General features: G+C 43.8%; 1 protein-coding gene across 1 annotated transcript in view; it reads right to left on the bottom strand.

Annotated features, from left to right (window-relative positions):
* The window catches only part of LOC126417261 (dipeptidyl peptidase 1-like), a 57,588-nt gene that overhangs the window by 17,937 nt on the left and 15,632 nt on the right, over positions 1-24,019 (bottom strand). The window contains exons 4-7 of the mRNA XM_050085109.1: positions 19,502-19,644; positions 18,043-18,168; positions 12,786-12,972; positions 2,513-2,624 (exon numbers count right to left, since the gene is read on the bottom strand). Coding sequence (XP_049941066.1) covers positions 2,513-2,624; positions 12,786-12,972; positions 18,043-18,168; positions 19,502-19,644 — 568 coding nt within the window. The remainder of the gene's footprint in view (positions 1-2,512; positions 2,625-12,785; positions 12,973-18,042; positions 18,169-19,501; positions 19,645-24,019) is intronic.

Genomic DNA, 24,019 nt, shown 5'->3' with positions numbered 1-24,019 from the left:
AATATTTCTAGTTTCCTTTTGTGGCAACGTAATCAGCGCGCTAAGGTGCACAATAACTTAAGGTAGTGAAGGTTTAACATACCTCGCAGGACAAGAATTTTGCAAATGATGTGAGAGGGTGAAGTTCCAGGACTGATTTTCTGAAGCAAGAACGTATACCTAGCATGCATCACTGACTGCCTCAACCACGGAAGTCGTATAGGTACCTCTTCAAGGAGATAGCCATTTTAACTACGCTGTCACAATACATACGAGGGTCACTTCAAAAGAAATGCACACTGTTTTTGTAAAAATACAGTTTTCATTCCGTTAGTGTGAAAGTTTTACAGTGTGTAGATACATCCTTCCCGCTTGTTTTCAAACTTAGTTCAACCTGTTCCCGTGAGTCGCGCCGTCACAGCATGTCTTCAAGGTGGCTGCTACACTTCACGTTCTTCAGAAGCAACGTGTTGTCATAGAATTCCTGTGCTGTGAAAACGAGACAGTGAGAAACATCCACAAGAGGTTGAAAAAGGTGTATGGAGATGCTGCTGTCGATCGCAGTACAGTTAGTCAGTGGGCAAGCAGATTACGTGATGAAAGCGGGCATGGCGATATTGAGGATTGTCCTCGCAGTGACAGGCCTCGTACTGCACACACTCCAGACAATGTGCAGAGAGTTAACGAATTGGTGACTGCTGACAGAAGCATCACAGTGAACGAATTGTCACGCTACGTTGGGATAGGGGAAGGAAGTGTTTCCAGAATACTGAAGGTGTTGGCGTTAAAAAAGGTTTGTGCCAGGTGGGTTCCCAGGATGTTGACAGTGGCTCACAAAGAAACAAGAAAAACGGTATGCAGCGAACTTTTGGAACAGTACGAGAATGGTGGAGATGAATTTCTTGGAAGAATTGTGACAGGTGATGAAACATGGCTCCATCATTTTTCACCAGAGACGAAGAGGCAATCAATGGAATGGCATCATGCAAATTCACCCAAGAAAAAAATTCAAAACCACACCTTCTGCTGGAAAAGTTATGGCTACGGTGTTTTTCGATTCCGAAGGACTCTTGCTCGTGGACATCATGCCAAGTGGAACCACCATAAATTCTGACGACACTGAAGAAACTTCAAGCTCGACTGAGTCGTGTTCCACCACATCGGCAAAAGCAGGATGTTTTGCTGTTGTACGACAGTGCACAGCTACATGTCAGTCAAAAAACCATGGAAGCGATCATAAAACTCGGATGGACAACACTGAAACACCCGCCTTACTGTCCTGGCTCCATGTGACTATCATATCTTTGGGAAACTGAAAGACTCTCTTCGTGGAACAAGGTTTGAAGATGATGACTCCCTTGTGCATGCTGCCAAACAGTGGCTCCGACAGGTTGGTCCCAGAATTTTACTGTGCTGGTTCCAAGATGGCGTAAGGCAGTTGAGAGTGATGGAAATTATGTGGAGAAATGAAAATATTGTTCCTAAAGGATGTATCTACACACTGTAAAACTTTCAAACATGTAGAATAAAAGATGGATTAAAAAAATAGTGTGCATTTCTTTTGGAGCTACCCTCGTATATTCGTGAATGAAATTTGTCATAAATAATCCATCGAAAAGCTGATAAGAGCAGTGTTATACGTATCAACAACACAAGCGAGAAAAACGACTTTTATTAACCATTGTTAAAGCTGTCAGTGGCTCAGAGAAGACTTCAATATGCAGCAACAAACATTTTTGATTATTTGCCTAATAATATAAAATGTCTGACAAGTAGGGAAGCAAATTTTGAATATAATTTAAAATCTTTCTCCTGGACATCGCCTTCTATTCTATTGGCAAATCTCTACTTAAAAACTGGTATCAGAGAAAAAATTAGTTGCATAAGTAGGACTAAAATAATAATGTATTCATTAACGTTAACATTAATGATGTATACATATCCTGTTAACTGACTCATTCCACATCATTTCAACGGAAGTATCATTTAAATGATCTATGGAACAAGTAACTAAATACCTGCCATCTACAGAACTGGTAATAAGATATATCAGACATGGATGTTATGCGGATACCTAAGGCCCTGCTGTACGGAGAACTTCATGAGGGCAGATACCCAGCTGGAAAATCTAATGTAAGAAGGTTTTAAAAGAAATGGCGTCACTTCTTGCCAATGGAAACTTATTATAGATGACAGTGACTCCTTGGTGACTGGACGTGCGACACGAAACCGAGGCAAACAGAGGTGGAATGAACTAGCCTCGAAGACAGCTAGTTGTAAAGAGACAGCAACTTTATTTCAAACACTTAGAACTTAAAGCATGCAATGAATCAGTTCACTAGAGACGGCCGCATTCGTCACTTCCGAAAACGAACAAATTAAACCACGGTCCTTTAAGGACCGGTGGAAGTCTACAAATTATTTTCTTCTTTAGTGAAATAACTTAAAAAAGGTCAGTTACTGAAACTGGCCATGTATCTTAACAAAAACATTAACTTACGTACAATATTTAGCAATGGTTTCACCGCCTTACCTCCAATATACGTGTAGTCAGAAACGTAATGCCTGCGGCAGGAGCTGTCAGTGGTACACTGTGCGTCTATTCCCTGATACGGATTACAAGACTCTTCCACGAGTCCATAGTCCTGAAAAAAAAAGTAGCGTCAGGAGCTTCATCACATTCCTTTTGTAGTAGGCGGTTCCTGATACGTGAGAACTGCATCAGCAGCAGATCAGAGATGCCAAAGTGTACAACATAATGGTCCTCATTTTACTTAGTTTGTAGTTTAACATCGTAAGAGATACTGCAGAAAATATGGCTACAAATAATCTCATGAACAAAATTTATTCGACGACAGTTGTTTCGGTACACTATTATTTTACTGTCACTTTTCACTCACATTCAGCCATGTGTTTTCCAAGTTGTGAGGGAAACAACAGCTGAGGCTAGTGCAATAAACAATCAACACTTCATTGTTTGCTTGCAAAGCAACGCCAATAACATTCCCCATCTCATAAAGTTGGTTGAAGTGTTTCACTTTGATTAAATAAATAACTGCACAATGATAACACATCATTTATTAGGTGTTGCGTTTTTCTTGCCGGTCAGTTAAATTGCAAAGAAAAAAAATTCGATACGTTGCGCCGTTTCCGAGTTAAGCACTGAAGTTAGCCAGTCAGGTCGTCGTGCGTGCAAATTCAAGCATCCTGCCAGAGGCCATATGTGTTCTTCGTTTGGTTAGCTGAAACCGAACGAGAGAGTAATACAAAAATTAAACAGTTGATGGTAGCAGGGATCGAATTCGTGTATTACTGTCTTTTCCTCGTAGTATATTTCCAGAATTTCGTGCGTGTTTCCGTTTACGAGGTGTAAGCCCACAGTTTTTAAGTGTAAATTCGGGCAGTCTGTAACGCAATTTTCATTCCTTGCGAACAGCCAGCAGCGAATTCGTTGTTCACTGAGGCGTCAGCGTCCATTGGTGACAAACCAGGGGAGTAGCAAGTTGCATATCTATTTTATCTGTTTTTACAGTTTACTTTTTCAGTTAGTCTTGCTAGGATGGGCAGGATGTGTGCATGCAATGTGCAGACGCTGGAGGAGCTAGCCGCAGTTGGCGAACAGCTGAATGCGGTTTTGGCTACGGCCACCTACTTTCAAGCTGCTGCCTTGGGGTGTTGCGGTGGCAGAGAATCTGGCGCGTCACATTGAACACCTCAGATGTTGCTTGTTTCTCCCTCGGGAACTGCTACCGAGGCACCTCCTAGTCTACGCGACGCGGTTGATATGCCCTTACAGCAGAGTACATGGAATCAATTTGAGATCTCCTGTCGACAACACTAGCTACTTCGTCAGGATAAAAAGCCATGAGTGGCGGGTGGTAACACGTTCGCGTCAAAATGGTTCAATTGGCTCTGAGCACTATGGGACTTAACATCTGAGGTCATTAGTCCCCTAGAGCTTAGAACTACTTAAACCTAACTAATCTAAGGACATCACACACATCCATGCCCGAGGCAGGATTCGAACCTGCGGCCGTAGCGGTCGCGCCGTTCCAGACTGAAGCGCCTAGAACCGCACGGCCACAACGGCCGGCAACGTTCGCGTCGCTCGAGGCAGAGGGCCCCTTCACCCTGTGAGTGCACAGGTGTCCGCTCCTTCAGCGGGGTGCGAGCAGACACACGAGGAGTACGGTTTAATGGTTATCGGGAGCTCCAACGGTAGGCAGATCAGGGCTGGAAAGAAAGCCAATGTGCACTCAGTATATCTGCTGGAGGAGCCTCATCTGAGATGTGGAGGTGGTCCGCGGTTATAGAGTATGCAGAGTGCAGTCTTCTGCAAGTTGTGGCTCATGTCGGCACCAACGACGCCTGTCGCATGGGTTCTGAGGCCATCCTCAGTTTATACAGGCGGCTGGAGGCAGTGGTGATGGCTGCTGGCCTCACGCGTGAGGTGCAAGCAGATCTTGCAATTTGCAGCATTGTTCCCACAGTTGATCGGGTCCTTTGGTTTGGAGCCGAGTAGAGAGTCTCGATCAGAGGATTCGTCGATTCTGCGAAGGTCTTGACTGCAGATTTCTAGACCTACGTTATCGGGTGGGGATTTTTAGGGCTCCCCTTGAAAGGTCAGAGGTGCATTTCACAAAGGAAGCGGATACTCGTGTATCAGAGTTCTTGTGGAGTGCACATTAGAGTTTTTTTAAGTTAGGCGGTAGTTTGAGGTACTCTGATGAACACGCGCTAGTCAATATGTAGCAAGGGAAGGCCGACTGCTTTCAGAGTAGACACTTTTTATCAGAAAATTGTCGAAATATTCTTAACGAAGTTTCCAAATTTATTGTCCTCCAGTAAAGTTCTGGCGTCTAAGTTATTCTAGGGAAAGAAAGGTGGCTGAAGCCCAAAATGGGAAGCTCTGAGATATTTAGCGAGTCGTAGAACGTATATCGGAAAGACAGATTAGAATCTGTAGGAGGGGGAGTGTTCGCTGCAGTTGATAAAAATTCAGTCCCTATTGACGTCGAAGTTGAGCGTGACAGTGAAGTTATCTGGTCGAGTATAACAGGTCTAGGAGAAACCAATTTAATTTTTGGATGCTTTTACTGGCCACCCGGTTCTGCTGTGACAGTTCTAGAGTCATTCAAAGAATGTTTATGATCACTAGCGCCCAAATACCCAGATCACGCATTGCTAGTTGGAGGCGACTTTAACCTGCCGAGAATAGACGGGGATGTCTATAGATTCATTGCAGGGGGTACAGACAGACAGTCATGCAAAGTAATTTTGAACACGTTTTCTGCCAACTGTCTTGAGCAGCTAGTTCGGCAGCCCACACGCAATGGAAATATCTTAGAATTTGTAATTCCGATTAGGCTGGACCTTATAGATAACATCAGTATAGAAACAGGGATTCCCGATCATAATGTCATCATAGCAACTACGGTTACGAATGTTAATAAATCAGTTACGAAGGCTAGGAGAGAATTTTTGCTAGAAAGAGCAGATAAGCAGTCGCTAGCATCTCACTTAGACAGTGAATTGACTTCACTTAGTTCCAGCAAGATGTATGGTCAACGTTTAAGCAGATTGTAAATCGTGCTCTGGAGAATTATGTCCCTAGTAAGCGGATTAAGGAGATTCGGAAACTGCTGAGGAAGCGGAGGCTGTTGCACTCTCGGTTCAAAGGAGAACGCGCAAATGATGACAAGTAAAGGATAGTGGAGATTAGCGCGTCTGTGAAAAGAGCTTTGCGTGAAGCATACAACTACTTCCACCATCATACCTAAGTAAAAGATTTGGCAGAGAATCCGAGAAAATTATGGTTCTATGCAAAATCGCTAAGTGGGTCTAATGTTTCCATCCAGTCACCTGTTGACCAATCCGGTATGGCAACTGAAGGTAGCAAAACGAAAGTCGGAGTTTTAAATTTCACGTTTATGAAATAGTTCATGCGGGGGACTCGTATAAATATACCGTCGTCTGACCATCGAACAGACTCCCCTGGCGTGGAGAAACAACTGAAGGAGTTGAAGACAAATAAGTTACCAGGTCCAGATGGAATCCCAATTGGGTTTTTCAAAGAGTACTCTGTGGCATTGGCTCCTTACTTATTAATCGCGAATCTCTATCCCAGCGCAAAGTCCCAAGCGGTTGCTGGAAAAAAGTGCAAGCGACTCCTGTGTTTAAGAAGAGTAAAAGAACGTACCTACAAAATTACAGATCAATATCCTTAACATCATTTGTTGCAGAAATCTTGAAATGTTCGCAGTTCGAATATAATAAATTTTTTTGACACAGAGAAGTTCTGTCCAGGAATCGGCTTGGTTTTAGAAAGCATCTCTCGTACGAAACTCAGCTTGCCTTTTTCTCACGCGATATACTCCTATGGGTGAAGGGCAACAGGTAGATTCCATATTTCTCGATTTCCGGAAGTGTTAGACTCAGTGCCCCACTGCAGGCCGTTAAAGAAGGTACGAGCATATGAAACAAATTCACAGACATGTGAGTGACTAGAAAACCTCTTAAGTTATAGAAACCAATATGTAGTCTTCGACGACGAGTGTTCAGCAGAGACAAGGGTTTCATCAGGTGTGCCCAGGGAAGTGTGAAAGGACCGCTGTTGTTCTCTCTATACACAAATGATTTGGCGGGCAGGGTGGGTCACCATCTGCGATTGTTTGCTGATGATGCTGTGGTGTACATAAATGTGTCGGACCCGAGTGACTATAGGAGGATACATGATGGCTTGGACAAAATTTGTAGTTGATGTGATAAATGGCACCTAGTTCTAAATGTACTAAATGTAAGTTAATGCGAATGAGTAGGAAAAACAAACTCGTAATGTTCGGAAACAGCATTAGTAGGGTCCTGCTTGAGACAGTCACTTTGTTTAAATATCTCAAAGCGATATGAAATGAAAGGAGCATGTGACGATTGTCATAGTAAAGGTGAATGGTAGACTTGGTTTTATTGGGAGAATTCTAGGCAAGTATGGTTCGTCTGTAAAGGAGACTGCATATAGGACGCTAGTGCGACCTATTCTGGAGTACTGCTTGAGTGTTTGGTATCCGTATCAGGTCGAATTAGAGGAAGACATCGAAACAGTTCAGAGACGAGCTGCTATATTTGTTATTGGTCGCTTCGAATAACACGCAAGTGTTACGTACATGCTTCAGAAACTCAAACGGGAATCCCCGGAGGGACGGCGACATTCTATTGAGAAAATTTAGTGAATCGGGATTTGAAGCTGTTTGCAGAACGATACTGTTGCCTCCAACATACATTGCGCGTAAGGACTACGAAGGTAAGATAGGAGAAATTAGGGCTCATACGGAGGCATACAGACAGTCGTTTTCCCTTGTTCTATTTGCGAGTGGAACAGGAAAGGAAATGACTAGTATTGGTACGGGGTACCGTCCGCCACTCGCCGTAAGATGGACTGCGGAGTATCAATGTAGATGCAAATGTAGATGTAGATGGAACAATGACAAAGGTAGGCATGACACATATTTTCACAGCTGCGAACGTAGTGGTTCGATAGCGCGTTATCGGTATTCCTTCGACGTATATGCCTATATGCATTTAGAATACGGCGCGCAGGATCAGAATGCACTGGAGGCCGCGAAATTTATAACACAAGATTGCCAAACTGCGTAATTCCAAGTGCGAATACGTTTCAAGTTGTCGTTAGACAGTTAAGGGAGACCGGGAGTTTTGTTATGAACGAAGGTGACGCTGCACAATACTACGCGTTGACTATATAGTTTGAAGAAAACGTTCTTGATATGGTTGTTTCAAATTCTGCTACCAGCTCGAGGGCCATGGGCAATTCGTCAGGAGTATGTAAGGTTAATCCGGTGTTCTTACTGTATGCCTTACAGTATGGTGAAACGTATACGTTTGTTTTTCGCTACAGGTTTCGCACGCTGTAGTATTGGAAGTCCTACGCGACAAATACCTATTTCCATAACACCTACAGAAAGTGCAAGATTTGGTGGAAGAGGATTGCGCTTCTAGGAATCAGTGTTCCCTGTGGTTCTTAAATCAATGCATCGACATTCTAAAGCCGGCCGGTGTGGCCGAGCGGTCCTAGGCGCTTCAGTCTGGAACCGCGCGACCGCTACGGTCGCAGGTTCGAATCCTGCCTCGGGCATGGATGTGTGTGATGTCCTTAGGTTAGTTAGGTTTATGTAATTCTAAGTTCTAGGGGACTGATGACCTCAGATGTTAAGTCCCGTAATGCTCAGAGCCATTTGAACCATTTGACATTCTAAATTTCGAAGGGGAAGTGATGTAGACAGACGAGACAAGTTTCACCAGAGAAGGGCTATTCAACTCTCAAAACAGCCACATTTGGTATGACGAAAATACGCGTAGCACATATGTGAAATCGTACCAGCACAAGTTTGGCGTGAACATTTGGGCAGGTATGGCAGGCGACTCTTCGTTGAGTTCATTTTACTTCCTCCCCGTTTAAATGGACGGACTTATTTAGCATTCCATGTAAACATCCTTCCGTAGCTTTTAGAAGACGTTCCTTTGGCGGTTCGTCAGGTAATATAGTACCAAATTGACGGCGCACTCCTGAATTTTGCTGTTGCGATACAGGAGCACTTAGATGTTATGTATCGGCAGAGGTGGATTAGTCAAGGTGGTCCAGTTCCCCGGCGAGGTCGTTCGCCAGATATTACACCCATATGGATTTTTATCGGTGGGGGCATTGAAGAAAATTTTCTACGCGACTCCAGTGGACACCATCGAAGAGATTCTTGCAAGGACAATTTTAGCCTTTGATGAAATCAGGGAAACTTTTGGTTTCGGAAAACTTGCGGTTTCCATGATGCAGCATTCATGTTGGAGAGGTATTTTCATGTACGAATATCTATAGTATCTTTTTATTTAACGTAACCAGGCATTCTACATGTGTTTTACATTGCATTTATTACAGTAAGCATCTTAAACTAAATTTAGAAAATAAAAATTACTGTAGTAAGTTTAAAAATACATATAGTTTATATTTGTACATGATAAATACTACAATAATTAGAGATACGGTAAGGTAGGATTTTAATTATGAGTGCTAGCGTCAATGGACATGGAGAACAGGGTGGATGAGGGAGGGAAAGAGGAATGTGATAACACACAATTAGCGAATATAGGGAAAGAGATGACGGCGTGACTCATAGAGAAAAAAACTGGGAGAAGATTGAAGCATTGGCTTTACTAATAAAGTTAATGTTTGGACGTTCATGTTGCTTTACTAACAGCTACAGCCAAGATGAAATTATATTGACACCAGAAGCCTTGTTACTTCAGTTCTCAAATTCACTGGACAGGTGTTTAACTAACTCGAAAACCAGAATACGGCGATGGTGCTTCGAAATTCAGCCACGAGGTGGCAGCTGAATCTTGCTAATCGATAATGGGCTAAGGAATGGGGCACTACAGAATTAAAGCGACGTTAGTGACGCAACAGTAACGTGGCTATTCCACAAGCAACTTCGATGACGTCACTCTAATGGCGATCTTACGGCGCCACTTCAGTTGCATATGGAAACCTGGCTGAGCTCCACGCTAATTGGAATGCGTAAGCCTACGCTGGAATTTGTATGTTGGAAACTTACACCGTAGTTCTCTTTCTCGTTAGGAAGAAGGAAGGTAGCAAGTCTATATTTTAACGTCCCGCAGCCAACGAGGTTATCAGAGATGGAGCACAATCTCAGACTAGGAAAGGGAATTCTTTGCATCCTGCGACACCTTGTCCTGTGGTTTTTGTAGAGTTAGGTTCCAGATTCATGTAAGTGGTAATGTCATGATAGAGATTTGGAATGGTATTGTTTCTATTTTGTATATACTACCAAAGCAAACGTCAGGAAATGGTCATTGTACCTTTCAACATGAAGGCGTGTGTTTCATGAAGTAAGATACCTAGGGGATAATTTAATGGTAAAGAGTATACAAAGTATGAGGAGATTTCGAAAGCGAGTGTCACATCGGTCAGCAATGATCTATGCCAGTGCTTCCTGACATTGCTATTTTTAATGAAGACTGGGCTGCCAAACATTATAGAGGTAGAATCAGAATCAAATGTTGACTGTATGAAGCAGTTAGTTATGTTCAAGCAGTGTGTGGCAGTCTTACACCACACGAAGATAAACTATCTCGCTCACGAAGTGCAAGCCTCTATTTCAGAAGGATGATGAGGCTAGCTTTTGCAAGGATCAGTAAGGGGTACAGAGCAGTTTAATGTTCATTTAGAGGGACAGTTCTGACAACCTTCCAACAAACGTCATGGTGACAGAATGAGATTTTCACTCTGCAGCGGAGTGTGCGCCGATATGAAACTTCCTGGCAGATTAAAACTGTGTGCCGGACCGAGACTCGAGGAATATCCTTTCTTTCAGGAGTGCTAGTTCTGCAAGGTTCGCAGGAGAGCTTCTGTAAAGTTTGGAAGGTAGGAGACGAGGTACTGGCAGAAGTAAAGCTGTGAGGACGGGGCGTGAGTCGTGCTTGGTAGAACACTTGCAAAGGCCCCGAGTTCGAGTCTCGGTCCGGCACACAGTTTTAATCTGCCAGGAAGTTTCAAACGTCATGGTGACAAAGTCGAACTGGAATTAAAGTTAGAAAAAAAGAGGTGTAGCTTGTGTCTTTTTTTTTTGCGTTCTTCAGTGTGTCCCTTTCTCCTTTAATGTTCTCATATAATGTTCGTTTCTTTTCCTTAGCCACCTTAGCCACGAAAGATGTCAGAGTTTTCGAAACTAGTTGGAGTTAACTAAAAGAAAGGAAGGAAGATACAGAAACGAGACTGTAGTCATAAGAACCTAAGGCTATGAAAGGGAGGCAGTAGTTGAGAAGGGAAGAGATAAGATTGTAGCCTATCGCCCATGTTATTCAGTCTGTACACTACACGAAACCAAGAAGAAAATTGGAGAGAGAAGTTCAGGGAGAAGAAATCAAAACTTTAAGGCTTGCCAATGAAATTGTTATTTTGTCAGAGACGGCCAAGGGTTTGGAAGATTACTTGAATGGAATAGATATTGTCTTGATAGGAGGTTATACACTGATGTAACAAAAGCCATGGGACTGCGACATGCACATATACAGATGGCGGTAGTATTTCGTACACAAGGTATAGCAGGGCAGCGGAGCTGTCACTTGTACTCAGTTGATTCAGGTGGAAAGGTTTCCAACGTCATTATGACCGCACGACGAGAATTAACGGACTGTGAAAGCAGAATCGTAGTTGGAGCTAGATGCATGGGATATTCCTTTTCGAAAATCGTTAGGAACTTCAGTATTCTGAGATTCGGAGTGACAAGAGTGTGCCGAGAATATAAAATTTCAGGCATTACCTCTTACCACAGCCAAAACACTGAGTGAAATACCCACAAAAATCAATGTACGAAGAACGTATCCGTTAGGATACTGTGGCGAAAGTTGGCGTTCGTGGGCTTTGGCAGCAGACAACAAATGCGAATGCCTTTGCTAACAGTAGGACAATCCATGCAGCGCCCCTTATTGGCTCGTGACCTTATCAGTTGGACCCCAGATGACTGGAAAACCGTGGCCTGGTCAGGTGAGTCCCGATTTAAGTTGATAAGAGGTGATTAAGTGTTCGAATGTGGCGCAGACCCCAAGAAGCCTTGGATCCAAGATGTCAACAAGGCACTGTGCAAGCCGGCGGTTGCTCCATAGTGATGTGGGCTGTGTTTACGTGGAATGGACTGGGTCTTCCGGTCCAACTGAAACAATCGTCGACTCGGCTCCTTAGAGACCATTTGCAGCCATTTATGGACTTCAAGTTCCCAAACAATGATGGAAGTTTTATGAATGACAATGCGCCATGTCATTGCGCCATAATTGTTCGCGATTGCTTTGAACTTTTATGGGACACAATCGAGCAGTCAGTTCGTGTACAAAATCACCCACCGACTACACCTTCGCACTTAGGACGGCTACAGAGGTAGCATGGTTCAATATTTCTGCAGGGGACTTCCAATGTCTTGTTGAGTCCATGTCACGCCGGGCAAAAGAGGTCCGACACGTTATTAGGGGGTATGCCATGACTTTTGTCACCTGAGCGTGTGGTGAATATCAGCAAAAGTGAAACAAAGGTGATGGGGCGTAGTCGAATTAAATCATATGAAAGCGAGGTAATTAGTCTAGGAAATGAGACACTGAACTCAGTGGATGAGATTCACTAATTGGACAGCATCATTACTGACAATGGCGGTGGTATATGGTTATAATATAAAGACTTGCAATAGCAAGGAAAGCTTTTCTGAAAAAGATGAATATGTTAACATTGAATATAAATATAATGTTAGGAAATGATTTCTGAAAGTATTTGTATACAGTGTTGCCTTATATGGAAATGGAATATACGGGCAAGAACAACATAGCGTTTGAACTGTGGTGTTACACAAGAACGGTGAAGGAAAGATGGCTAGCTAATGTAGAGGTATCGACTGGAGAGGAAACATGACAATGCACCAAGGACTCGTTAATTTCGTAACGGAGGTGTGAGGGCAAAAATAGTAGAGGGAGTAAGAGGCTCAACCACAATAAGCGGGTTCAGATGAATGTAGGCTGCAGTAGTTAAAGAGAGGAAGAGGCTGGTGCAGGACACACTGGCATGAAGAGCTGCACTGAACCAGTCTTTGCACTGAGTACCACAACAACAACGAGAACATGATTCATTTGCTATTTCTTCATAGTGAAATTTGGCTTACATTTTTTATTTCTTTGTAAACTCCGAAAAGTCAGAAGGTATTTGTAGCTTGTTTCAGATTGAAATATTGCCATTCACCTACCTTGCCGTAACGTCCTGCTATTAAGTAGCCGAATCCACCTGAGCAACCCTGGGCCAACTGCGAGCAGCTGACCGCATCCTGCGTGGAGAAGACCGTCTGGACGGTGTTGTTGGTCTGTATACGGAGTCGAGCCTCGATCATGCCAGCCGATGCGAAGGCGTAGCAACTGCCGCAACTTGCCTGATCCCTGAGAAACGCAACGTGTACCTTACTTAGGCTAGCTGGCGTATGACATGGCAGCAGTATGCTATTTGGTCGTAGGTAGAAACCTTCCTGAGAAAGAATGTTGCAGCTGTTTATGTAGAGTGATAACTGCGATACATAGTGCACGAATAACGATTTAGGAATCAAATTCTAGACTACAAAGAATGCTCGTGAATGGACCTGGGCTCAAGCCATATCCTATAGCATGATGAAATGAGTGTATTACGAAATGAAATATAGAAAAGCACGACAGAAGGAGACAAAGTAGAAACTCGCTGAGGCTGTGAACAACGGCCTGAGCAAAAGAGTCGAGAGTAGTTAAGTTGAAGAAGAGTGAAATACAAGAAGGAAATAGATAATTAGGACAGCAAGGTACGTTAGGTACAGTGAAAGCAGAAGTAAAGAAGGCACGGATGTGTTGCTTAAGGCTTTCCCGTGAAGAAAACCACAGGTGACTGAATAAATATTTGAACTTGTGGATGAAAGAAGAAAGTATAAGAATCTAAATAACGAGGAATGCAGCCGCATGTGTTGATTACGAATGAAATTAAAATTAAATGCAAAAAGGATAACATATAAAGAGAAAAAACATGTAAAGATATTGAAAAACGTATGAAAAATCGAAGCGACACACAGGAAGATTAAACGTGAAAATTATAAGTAAAATTTATATGTGTTAACCTGCGTGACGCAATGGACAACCACTCTCAAATGTAGAAGAAAGAACAGACAAATGGCAGGAGTATATCACAGGCCTGTACGATGGGCAGAAACTGTCTCAAAGTTTGATAGAAGACGAGGAGGTAGTCATTAGGGAAGAAATTGGTGATCCGGTAATCTGACAGAGCACGGAGAGTTCTGACAAGTCAACAGGGGTCGATGATAAACCTTTAGAACTATTGAAATCTGCAGGTGATGTAGGAACCAAAGAGGTTATTTCAGTGAATAGCACAAATCAATCAAACTTGAGATTGACAGTCAGAAATCCGGATAAACATTGCTACAGGAGCAAATAAGGCAAGTGCGGATAAACGCGAAAGCGCCAGACGCTTAGCATGGCAAATATCACGTTTGTAAACTGCTGGCCAGAATAAGTTAGGGAGGTTGATTTAGGGTTTAATATCCCGTCAACGAAGAGGTATTAGACACAGAGCACAGGCTCGGACTGAAGAAGGAATCGACCGTGTTCTTTGAAAAGAACCATCCAAGTCTTTAACTTAAGCGACTTAGGGAAATTACGGGTAAGCCTAATCTGGATGGCCAGACCGGGAGTTGAACAGTCGACCTCCCGAATGTGAGTCCAGTGTGATAATCACTGTGCCGCCTATTTCGGTAGGTGGCACAATAATATTAAAAGAATAGAAAGAAAAATGGATGGCGTACTGCTTGAAAATTAGAGGTTTGGAAGGAAATTTGTAGCAGAGAATGTAATTGTGGATTTACGAGAAATTGAGATACCAGGTGGGCTATAACTGAAGTGCAGGTACTCAAGAAGGTCCAGTGTCGGATATAATTATCGTATGGCAGCGAAACTTAGAAGATATGCTAATGCGTTAAGGCAGAGCCGATTTACGCTGGAAAAAAAATTAGTTCATATTTTGGCCATTACATACAAATCTAGCGATGTGCACTGTTCGCATGACGATAAGACATTCAAACTGTCATTCGACAAACCATAACGTCAGTGGACTGTATGACTACTGAGAAGGGAGACAGTATGCTGTTAGTGAAACTGTTCTATGTGAACGACAGTAATAACAGTGCTGCTTTGAGAGAGTATCGTAATCTGAGAGGTCCGAGGAGAGCCCCGATGCCTTTAAGTGGTTTAAAGAAGATGATAATGAAATTAGAAAACACGACTGAGCTTGGCGTGGCATCTGGAAGAGGAAGGCGTCCTGTCCCGCTGGAAGTTATTGACGAGGTTACTCTTACTGTAACTGACCATGCAGCACGTTCCCCACGTAGTGCTAGTGCTCGCGCACGGTCAACAGTTTTGCAGTCTATTTTACACTGGTACCCGTACAAGATCCAGACGGTGTAACAACTGAAACCTCTTGATCTTCAACAACGTTCTGAATTTTCTCTGGTTCTTGGCACCGATCGAAGTTGATGACATGTGACTGGGCAATATTCTGCAGAGTGACGAAGCACAGTTTACACTACAGGGTGAAGTGAATACACAGAACTGCCGAATTTGGGGTACTGTTTCGTGGCGCGTTGTGCACGGGGAGCCACTTCACTCACCGTATGTGACTGTGTGGGGTGGACCCATAAGCGCCTTTATTCTAGGTCCGTTCTTCTCTGAAGAGAATACATCCAGAGGGCCTATCAGGTGCACCGTAACCATTGCACGTATCGAGACTTAGTACAGCACGTGTTTCCTGCCGTGGAAGACCGCAACTGTGAGGAAACCACTGTTTTCACGCAAGATGGGGCAACACCCAGTAAAAGATCTACCTATGCAACATTCCATAAAGGTGTTATCTCCAGAGGTTTTCCAGATGCGTAGCCTGCAAGATCACCTCATCTGAATCGTTGTGTGTGTGTGAATTCCTAAGGGACCAAACTGCCGAGGTCATCGGTCCCTAGACTTACCCACTACTTAAACTAACTTATGCTAAGAACATCACACACACACACCCATGCCCGAGGGAGGACTCGAATCTCCGGCGGGGGCGGCCCCGCAGTCCGCGACATGGCGCCTCAAACGGAGCGGCCACTCCGCACGGCGAATCGTTGTGACTTTTGTCTCACGTGATATCTAAAAGAACGTGTTTACCGTGGACACGCTCAGTCTCTACCTGATCGGAAGGCCAGTATTCAGGAACACTGCTCAAATTCCACCGGAACTGCTTCGAGCAACTGTTGATCATATTGTTTAAAGGATGCAACATCTCGTCAATGTCTCCTGTGCTCATATTGAAAAAAACTGTGTAAGCAGCGGTTAAAAATAAAGCCAACGTTATGTCTATCTCACTTGTTTACCTTCTCTGCCTGCGACCCGTTCCTCATCCATTACACGTGGAAACATTTCTCTGGTTTCTTTCATTCACTGCACCAGACTTGAAACTTATGGCGAAAACTGGAACTACTTTTTCCGGTGTAAATCGATTCCGCATTAACGCATTAGAATATCCACCAAGTTTCGCTGAAATACGACATTTACAGCCCACATTGGATCTCCGTGAGTAGCTGCACTTAAATATACACTACTGGCCATTAAAACTGCTACACCACGAAGGTGACGTGCTACAGACGCGAAAGTTAAGCGACAGGAAGAAGATGCTGTGATATGCAAACGATTAGCTTTTCAGAGCATTCACACAAGATTGGCGCCGGTGGCGACACCTACAACGTGCTCACATGAGGAAAGTTTGCAACAGATTTCTCATACACTAACAGCAGTTGACCGGCGTCGCCTGGTGAAACGTTGTTGTGATGCCTCGTGTAAGCAGGAGAAATGCGTACCATCACGTTTCCGACTTTGATAAAGGTCGGATTGTAGCCTATCGCGATTACGGTTTATCGTATCGCGACATTGCTGCTCGCGTTGGTCGAGATCTAATCCTCGGAAACCCTACATTTCAGCAGAATATGGAATCGGTGGGTTGAGGAGGGTAATACGGAACGCCGTGCTGGATCCCAACGGCCTCGTATCACTAGCAGTCGGGATGACAGGCATCTTATCCGCATGGCTGTAACGGATCGTGCAGCCACGTCTCGATCCCTGAGTTAACAGATGAGGACGTTTGCAAGACAACAACCATCTGCACGAACAGTTCGACGACGTTTGCAGCAGCATGGACCACCAGCTTGGAAACCATGGCTGCGGTTACCCTTGACGCTGCATCACAGACAGGAGCGATGGTGTACTCAACGACGAACCTGGGTGCACGAATGGCAAAACGCCATTTTTTCGGATGAATCTAGGTTCTGTTTACAGCATCATGATGGTCGCATTCGTGTTTGGCGACATCGCGGTGAACGCACATTAGAAACGTGTATTCGTCATCGCCATATTGGCGTATCACCCGGCGTGATGGTATGGGGTGCCATTGGTTAAACGTATCGGTCACCACTTGTTTGCATTGACGGCACTTTGAACAGTGGACGTTACATTTAAGATGTGTTACGACCCGTGGCTCTACCCTTCATTCGATCCCTCCGAAACCCTACATTTCAGCAGGATAATGCACGACAGCATGTTGCAAGGCCTCTACGGGCCTTTCTGGATACAGAAAATGTTCGATAGCTGCCCTGGCCAGCACATTCTCCAGATCTCTCACCAATTCAAAACGTCTGGTCAACGGTGGCCGAGCAACTGGCTCGTCACAATACGCCTCTTGATGAACTGTGGTATCGTATTGAAGCTGCATGGGCAGCTGTACCTGTACACGCCATCCAAGCTCTGTTTGACTCAATGCCCAGGCGTATCATGGCTGTTATTACGGCCAGAGATGGTTGTTCTGAGCACTGATTTCTCAGGATCTATGCACCCAAATTGCGTGAAAATGTAATCACTTGTCAGTTCTAGTGTAATATATTCATCCAATGAATACCTGTTTATCATCTGCATTTCTTGTTGGTGTAGCAATTTTAATGGCTAGTAGTGTATAACCTTTGCGTCATTTATGGACCCATAGAAAGCATTCGACGATGTGAGCCACGATAAACTGTTCAAAATCGTTTGAAGACTGGGGCTGAAGTATAAAGGTAGAGGAATTATCTACGATATTCATAAAAGCCGAGTGAGAGTAAAAAAGTACTGAAAGGTCGAGGAAGAGAAACTTTTGTTAAGAAGGATGTGAGGAAAGGTTGAGCTTATCATCAGTGTTATTCAACTTGTATATCGAAGAAGTAGTAGAGGAAGAGAAAGAAATTAACGGAGAAGGAATGAAAGTTCTAAGAAAACTAGATACCAGTGATACGGTTCAGAGACGGGGTGGCTGACTACGTCTGATCTAAGGAACACTTAGGAGCCCAGTTGAAAGAAGTGGACAGCCTATTTAGTCTGCATAATAACTGCCTGTCGGGCTGTGACACATGAACTCACCTGACGGGCGACACGTAGTTGACGCCGTCGACGTCCCTCCAGTCCCAGTGCTTGGGCAGGTAGGAGGCGCGCTGCCGCTGCTCCGCCGTCACTGGGGCAGGCTCCGGCCAGTGGCGTGCTGAGGGGCTGTGCAGGAAAACGCAAGCACGTCTCACAAACTGATGCTGGTGGCAGGGGGACAAGACTGGAGAGGAATTTTCGTCTGTTAATTTATTGTTTAAGCACACAATATTACGGGTATGTTTGTGTTACCAAGTTTGTTCGGGGTGTATTGGTAAAGTAGGCAGAGTTATTCAAGTACATCATAACAAAATCTATTTCGGATTTGTGAAAGCAATGATATGTGTGATTTGGATAGGTGATAATGTGATTATTCGAGTAAACAAAATTATATTTCATAGAATGCAGCTGGCGCCATGGTTTTAAAAATCAAAACCAATAAAATAATATTACATCACATCTATCGATTTCCGTTCCATTCAGATAATTCCTTCGTGGCGCGAGTTTTTTTGTCTTAGTGTGTGTTTAATAGGTTCCACCTAGGCCTCGAATTGTATTGTAACCAGCGTTACTGTAGCAGTCTGTGTGTGAACTGATAAAGCTGCTACTCAGTACCTTTTCTCCAAATGTTTCCTCAGGCTACTCAGTGGTTTTGAAACAATGTTTGATCTTACACTGTACAGTTTTGTTAATTTTGTCTCTTACACAAAAATATACCAACAAATAACTATATTTCTGGGTTTCATTCATTGTTGGCAACACACACAACTACACACAAAATGAATGTAAAATTTATGTACTTCACTTTCCTACAGTATATCACACTTACACCGTGTACAAGTCAACGACCGCAGTCAAGAACACACGGCACACTTAGAGATGTAAACGTATCATGGCTTCCGTGTTGGAATGTTGGCATCGTTAGCAATCGACAGCCTGCCCCTGATAAGTGTTGCCAAATGAAAGAAAACGTTCCAGGCCCTGAATAACACCATACCCAGAAGGAGCTACTAATGACTGACATTTACAGCGCGGAAGGCTGTAATGGAACGATCTGAACGAACGTGTACGTAACAGGCCTGTGAGTAATACCACGACGTCACGGAGGTAAGTGTGCGTAATATGTTGTGTGAGAGAACGCTGTGGCTGATAATTTGAACGACGCGGAACGAATGGCACTGTTTTATATGAATTATTGAAATTTTAACGAGGAGAACAGCACTGTGTTTGAAACTGAACAGTTTTCTCGTTGCTATCCAAACACGTTGCGAATGGAGAAAACTCGCTTTTCTGCCGGTGAAATCCAATCTATGAAAAATTTAATAGGATCCATTGTGGAACGTGTTATTGTTCAGTAGGTACGACTCAGTAGCAGTGTTTTAGTAGTTACGTTAAATATCGCCAAACCATACTCTACACGAACTTCGGGAGTAGCGAACTAGCAGATTCCATACACTACCTTTGGGCTCCTCCCATGTTCATCAGGTCCTTGTATGACATGCCGTTGAACTGCTTGTACACCTTGGCTTTCCACAGATGCTGCGCCTGATTTATTTCTTTGATGAGCCGATTCTGGTCTGCAGCGGTCACCTTAAGTTCTTTCTGCAGGGAACAAAATGGCACAATTAATGATTGCCTAAGATACGTGTGAAACAGCATTTTTACTGCGGTGCGGCCAAAACTCCTAAGGCGACCTGCAATACACCCCACAAATAACAAAAAAGAAGAAAATGCAATTATTGGGTGATCATGTGTTAAAGAAGAGAAAAGATGAAGATACGAAAGGCTGCTCCAGTGAGGCAGATGGGAGGGCAGCGAGATGGTACAGGAGCGACGAAGTATGGTTAAACCGTTTACATGTTAAGTTAGTAGTTTTAAAACTGTACAGGATTTTAGTCACCACAAAAATTCTTTAACTAAAGAATTAAAATATCCTCCAAATAGCTTTAATATACACTGACGGAAAAAAATCGCAACTCCAAGAAGCAGTTGTGCTACATATATGAAAGATGGCAGATGTGTTCTTACATCTGAAAGATGATGTGTATAGAGATGGGCAAAGTCGTTCATCCTTGGGAACAAGTTCACTGGCGACCGCTCTTTCTTGGAAACAGTTCATTTTTACTCGTTCACATTTCATTGTGCTTGGTATATGGTTCTTTTGAAAAATTGAAAATTAGTAGCATAGGTGACTGAAGATGGAAGGCGCTACCCCTTGGAGTACAGAGTTTTTATTCATAACAGAATTCTCACACACTTGTAATTTTCGTGATTCTGCAAAACATCTCGTTTAGCCAACTGTAGCGTTATGTGGCTGATCGCAGTGAAATAATGTAAGGTGGCGCACGATGCATTTCGGACCCTGTGGGTCCATCGTCAGGTGTAATTTGTCTTAATACATGACAAATTTCTTCTCCTGAATGAGGAGAAATTCATATTCCTGTCACGAAAAGGTTTAATGTTAGGTTACGAATTTCGTAAGTTGAACGCGGAAAATATGTGCAAAATAGTGGAAAATTAACAGTATAAACTTACCACATAATCCGAGGAAATAATTTTTAATATTTTAGTACCGGCAAACATTCTTTTCTCCGTCGTTTTAGAACATGTCACTTCATTCAGGATGTACATTTACACACACATGTTTATAAACAATTCACAGATGTTTTTGTACATGGTGTTGTCAAAGATGATTTTATTCGTAGTGCTAAAGATATAGCTATTAAACAATTGACATGTGCAAGAAATAACTTTAGAATAGGTCTTTAAAATTACTGAAATAACTATGGTTTGCAGAATCTGTTTGTTCATTTAACATAGATTCTATGTTAAATGAACAAATAGATGTATAACTATGGCTTGCGAAATATTTCCTTTGCATGTGTAATAACAAAAAAACCTTGTCTTTTTACAAGTATTTCTTCTGCTGTTTATCGAAATAGTGAAGTAAGCTGATACACCGTTTGTTACCTGAAAAGATGTATGTAATACATACCACGTAATTTTTATGTAATTCATGTAATTATAAAATACATTTTAATTACCGATCGTGGACGCTGAATAATACGGAAAGAACCAGAAGTTCAGAGTTCAAAAAAGGTTTGAAACAGATCTAGAATGGGCGTGCGAAACGAACGAAACGAACAACAACAACTTGATACTGAGTAACTATGAGCAGTCGGCAGTGGAACTGCGACGAGTGGCCACGCGAAGGACAGTCCGGCCGAGCGAGAACGAGACAGAGACAGACGGGAACGGGACCGAGGCTGAACGAGACCAGTCGACGTGCAGTTCGGGAACGAGACCGACCGTCTCCCGTAGAAAGGCGCGACCGAAGTGAACTACGAAAGACCATTCCTTAGAACTCGTTCCTCGCTCGTTCCGTTCATCTTGGTGAACCGTTCCTTTGGACCCGTTAGTTCGCGAACGACCCATCTCTAGATGTTTATCCAGATTTCGCGTCATTCGCATAAGATTGGCACTAGCAGCACCACTATGAGGATGCAAATCAGGTTTGCTTTAAATACACGCTGTGTAAGACGTCGTGGTCTCCTGACCTTCATTGCTTACATATTCCCCATCAAGACTCTTCATTCGAACCCAAACTCGATAAGATAAAGTCAATGTTGTATGAATTCATGTAAACGATATGCAAATAACTAATAAATCGCAAGAGCGCACCGTGGTTGAAATACTCGAGGCTGGTGTACACACATACATTCCAGACACAAGGGTCACAGGAGCTTTTAGTTCGAGAGAGGCAACCGCACGCCAGGAGGTCAGTCCCGACCCATCTATGTCGGCCGGTGGACGCCCGTGGAGCGGACAGCGCTCGCCCAAGGGAAAGGAGGAACGACCCCGTGTTCGGCTTAAAAGCAAATTCCGCTACATTGTGTGGGAGCGGCCAGCCTACGCATTCTTTACACATAGCACGCAGTTTCAGAGATTTTCAAAGGGAGACAGCAAACGCCAAACGCCGATACTACAGAGTTCCGGATTGGTCGCCTTAAACGAAACGTCATTCTCCCGTTTTAGAAGAGCAATGCTGATTGGCAGACGATATTTATGATGCCTTGCGCTGAAGGAGTAATGGAAGACAACGAAAGCTATACCCCTTCACGTCTGGCGTGGAGAGGCGCCATTCCGTGGTCGCTCTTGGAGCGAGGAACAAGTCTCTCCACAGTACTTCACTGGGAGAGCACCTCTGTCGAGAGCGAATCGAAGTGCGACTCTATATTGAGTCCTTGCGATTAAGCGTTGTTCACTGTGTTGGCCGACACACTTATTGTGCGGTGTGAATGGACAGAGTTGTAGTTAAACGCCTGCGAGCGAATTTTTGAGTGGCATCGCGGTGGACTGGTTATCTGACCGGTGTACCACGCCAATAGTTAGACTAGGGGCGAATAGGAATCCTTGACTTCATCAAGGCGTAGGGAGAGTTTGATTGGCGAAGGTCAATCCAGATAGGACGAGAGTTATCTTATTTGTCAGCAGCGAGCGGTGCAGACAGCAGTCATCGCAGCTTACGGTATTGTGCGATACAGCTATTGCGAACCCCAAATTTCCTCCACAACAGTAGACTTCACTGCATTTCACACGCGACAGCCTCGACCGTACCTAGCAACATCCTAAAGGATAATTATTCAAGTTGAGTAGGCGCGCCTCTCAGCCATTCTGCCAAGTCAACAACAATCTTAAACTTTGTATATAAATTTCATTAGCGAATCCTATCCTTGAGAGGTAACTTCACATTCCGAAAAGAACCAGGATATAACTTGTTCAATTCATAACTAAAAGTGCCATTGTGATTTCTCAGAATTTTTGCAAAATAAATAACAACTTTCGTTAGTTTCATGTTTTATTGCACTAACTAGCACTACTCCAATACCCAAGTATCCCACTAGTTACGTAAGGAACTTTGTGAATTTTTGTGTCATTTCCTTACAGCGGACGACTCCAGTAGATATTTATTGCTGAAAGTTTTTCAGGCATTTGCCTTTAGAACGTTAGGAGCGTCTGTCTGACTTCTGTAGTAGTGTGGGGGTGGAAATTGCATCTTGCAGGAGCCACAGGGTAAAGGGTTACACCTCAGATTAACCTGTTGCGCAGAATAACAGAATCTCAGATCAACCACACGCTCACAGCTGCAACGGTCGTGAGTGTTAGTTACCTTTGAGATTGGACGTGGTGGGTTGATGTTAGTCAAGAATACCTATAAGGCAACAAAGACGCCATTATTAACACCTCACTGACGTAGAACAAGATCGCGTAATAGGGCTACGAGAAGATGGATGTTTCTGTGATACTAAAGAAAGACTTGGGAGGGATGTAGCCACTGTACATGATTACTGGCAGCGATGGTCACCAGAATGTACGGTCGCAAGGAGACCAGCTTCCAGTCGCCTACGTGGCACTCCCGGGAGGGAAGACCATCGTGTTCGGCGTTTGGCTCCGTCGCATCTTAACTACATCTGCAGCAGCAATTTGAGCAGCAGTTGGCACCATAGTGACACGACGAACTATTACAAATTCGTTACTTCAAGGACAGCTGCGAGCCAGACGCCCTGTAGCGTGCATTCCGCTGACCCGAAACCACCGCCACTTGCGAATCCATTGGTATCAAGCGAGAGCTCATTGGAGGGCAGGGTGGAAGTCTGTTGTATTTTCTTATTAAAGCTGATTCTGCGTCGGTGCCAGTGATGGCCGCGTGTTGGTTAGGAGGAGGCCAGTTGAGGGCCGGCAACCAACCTGTCTGCGTGCTAGACACACTGGACCGACACCTGGAGTTATCGCCTGGGGTGCAATTTCGTATTACAGCAGGAGCACTTTCGCAGTTATCCCCCGTACCCCGACTGCGAGAGAAAAAAATAAAAAGAAACTGAGGATTATCGATGAACTGCCATTTTGTCAGGGACGGCAAAAGAGCTGGAAGAGCAGTTGAACAGAATAGATGAAGTCGTGAAAAGAGATTATAAGA

Source organism: Schistocerca serialis, chromosome 1 (assembly GCF_023864345.2).
Source record: "Schistocerca serialis cubense isolate TAMUIC-IGC-003099 chromosome 1, iqSchSeri2.2, whole genome shotgun sequence".
Classification (NCBI taxonomy): domain Eukaryota; kingdom Metazoa; phylum Arthropoda; class Insecta; order Orthoptera; family Acrididae; genus Schistocerca; species Schistocerca serialis.
Note: the sequence above shows the minus strand (reverse complement) of the source record. Positions and strands in the feature narration are given on the sequence as shown.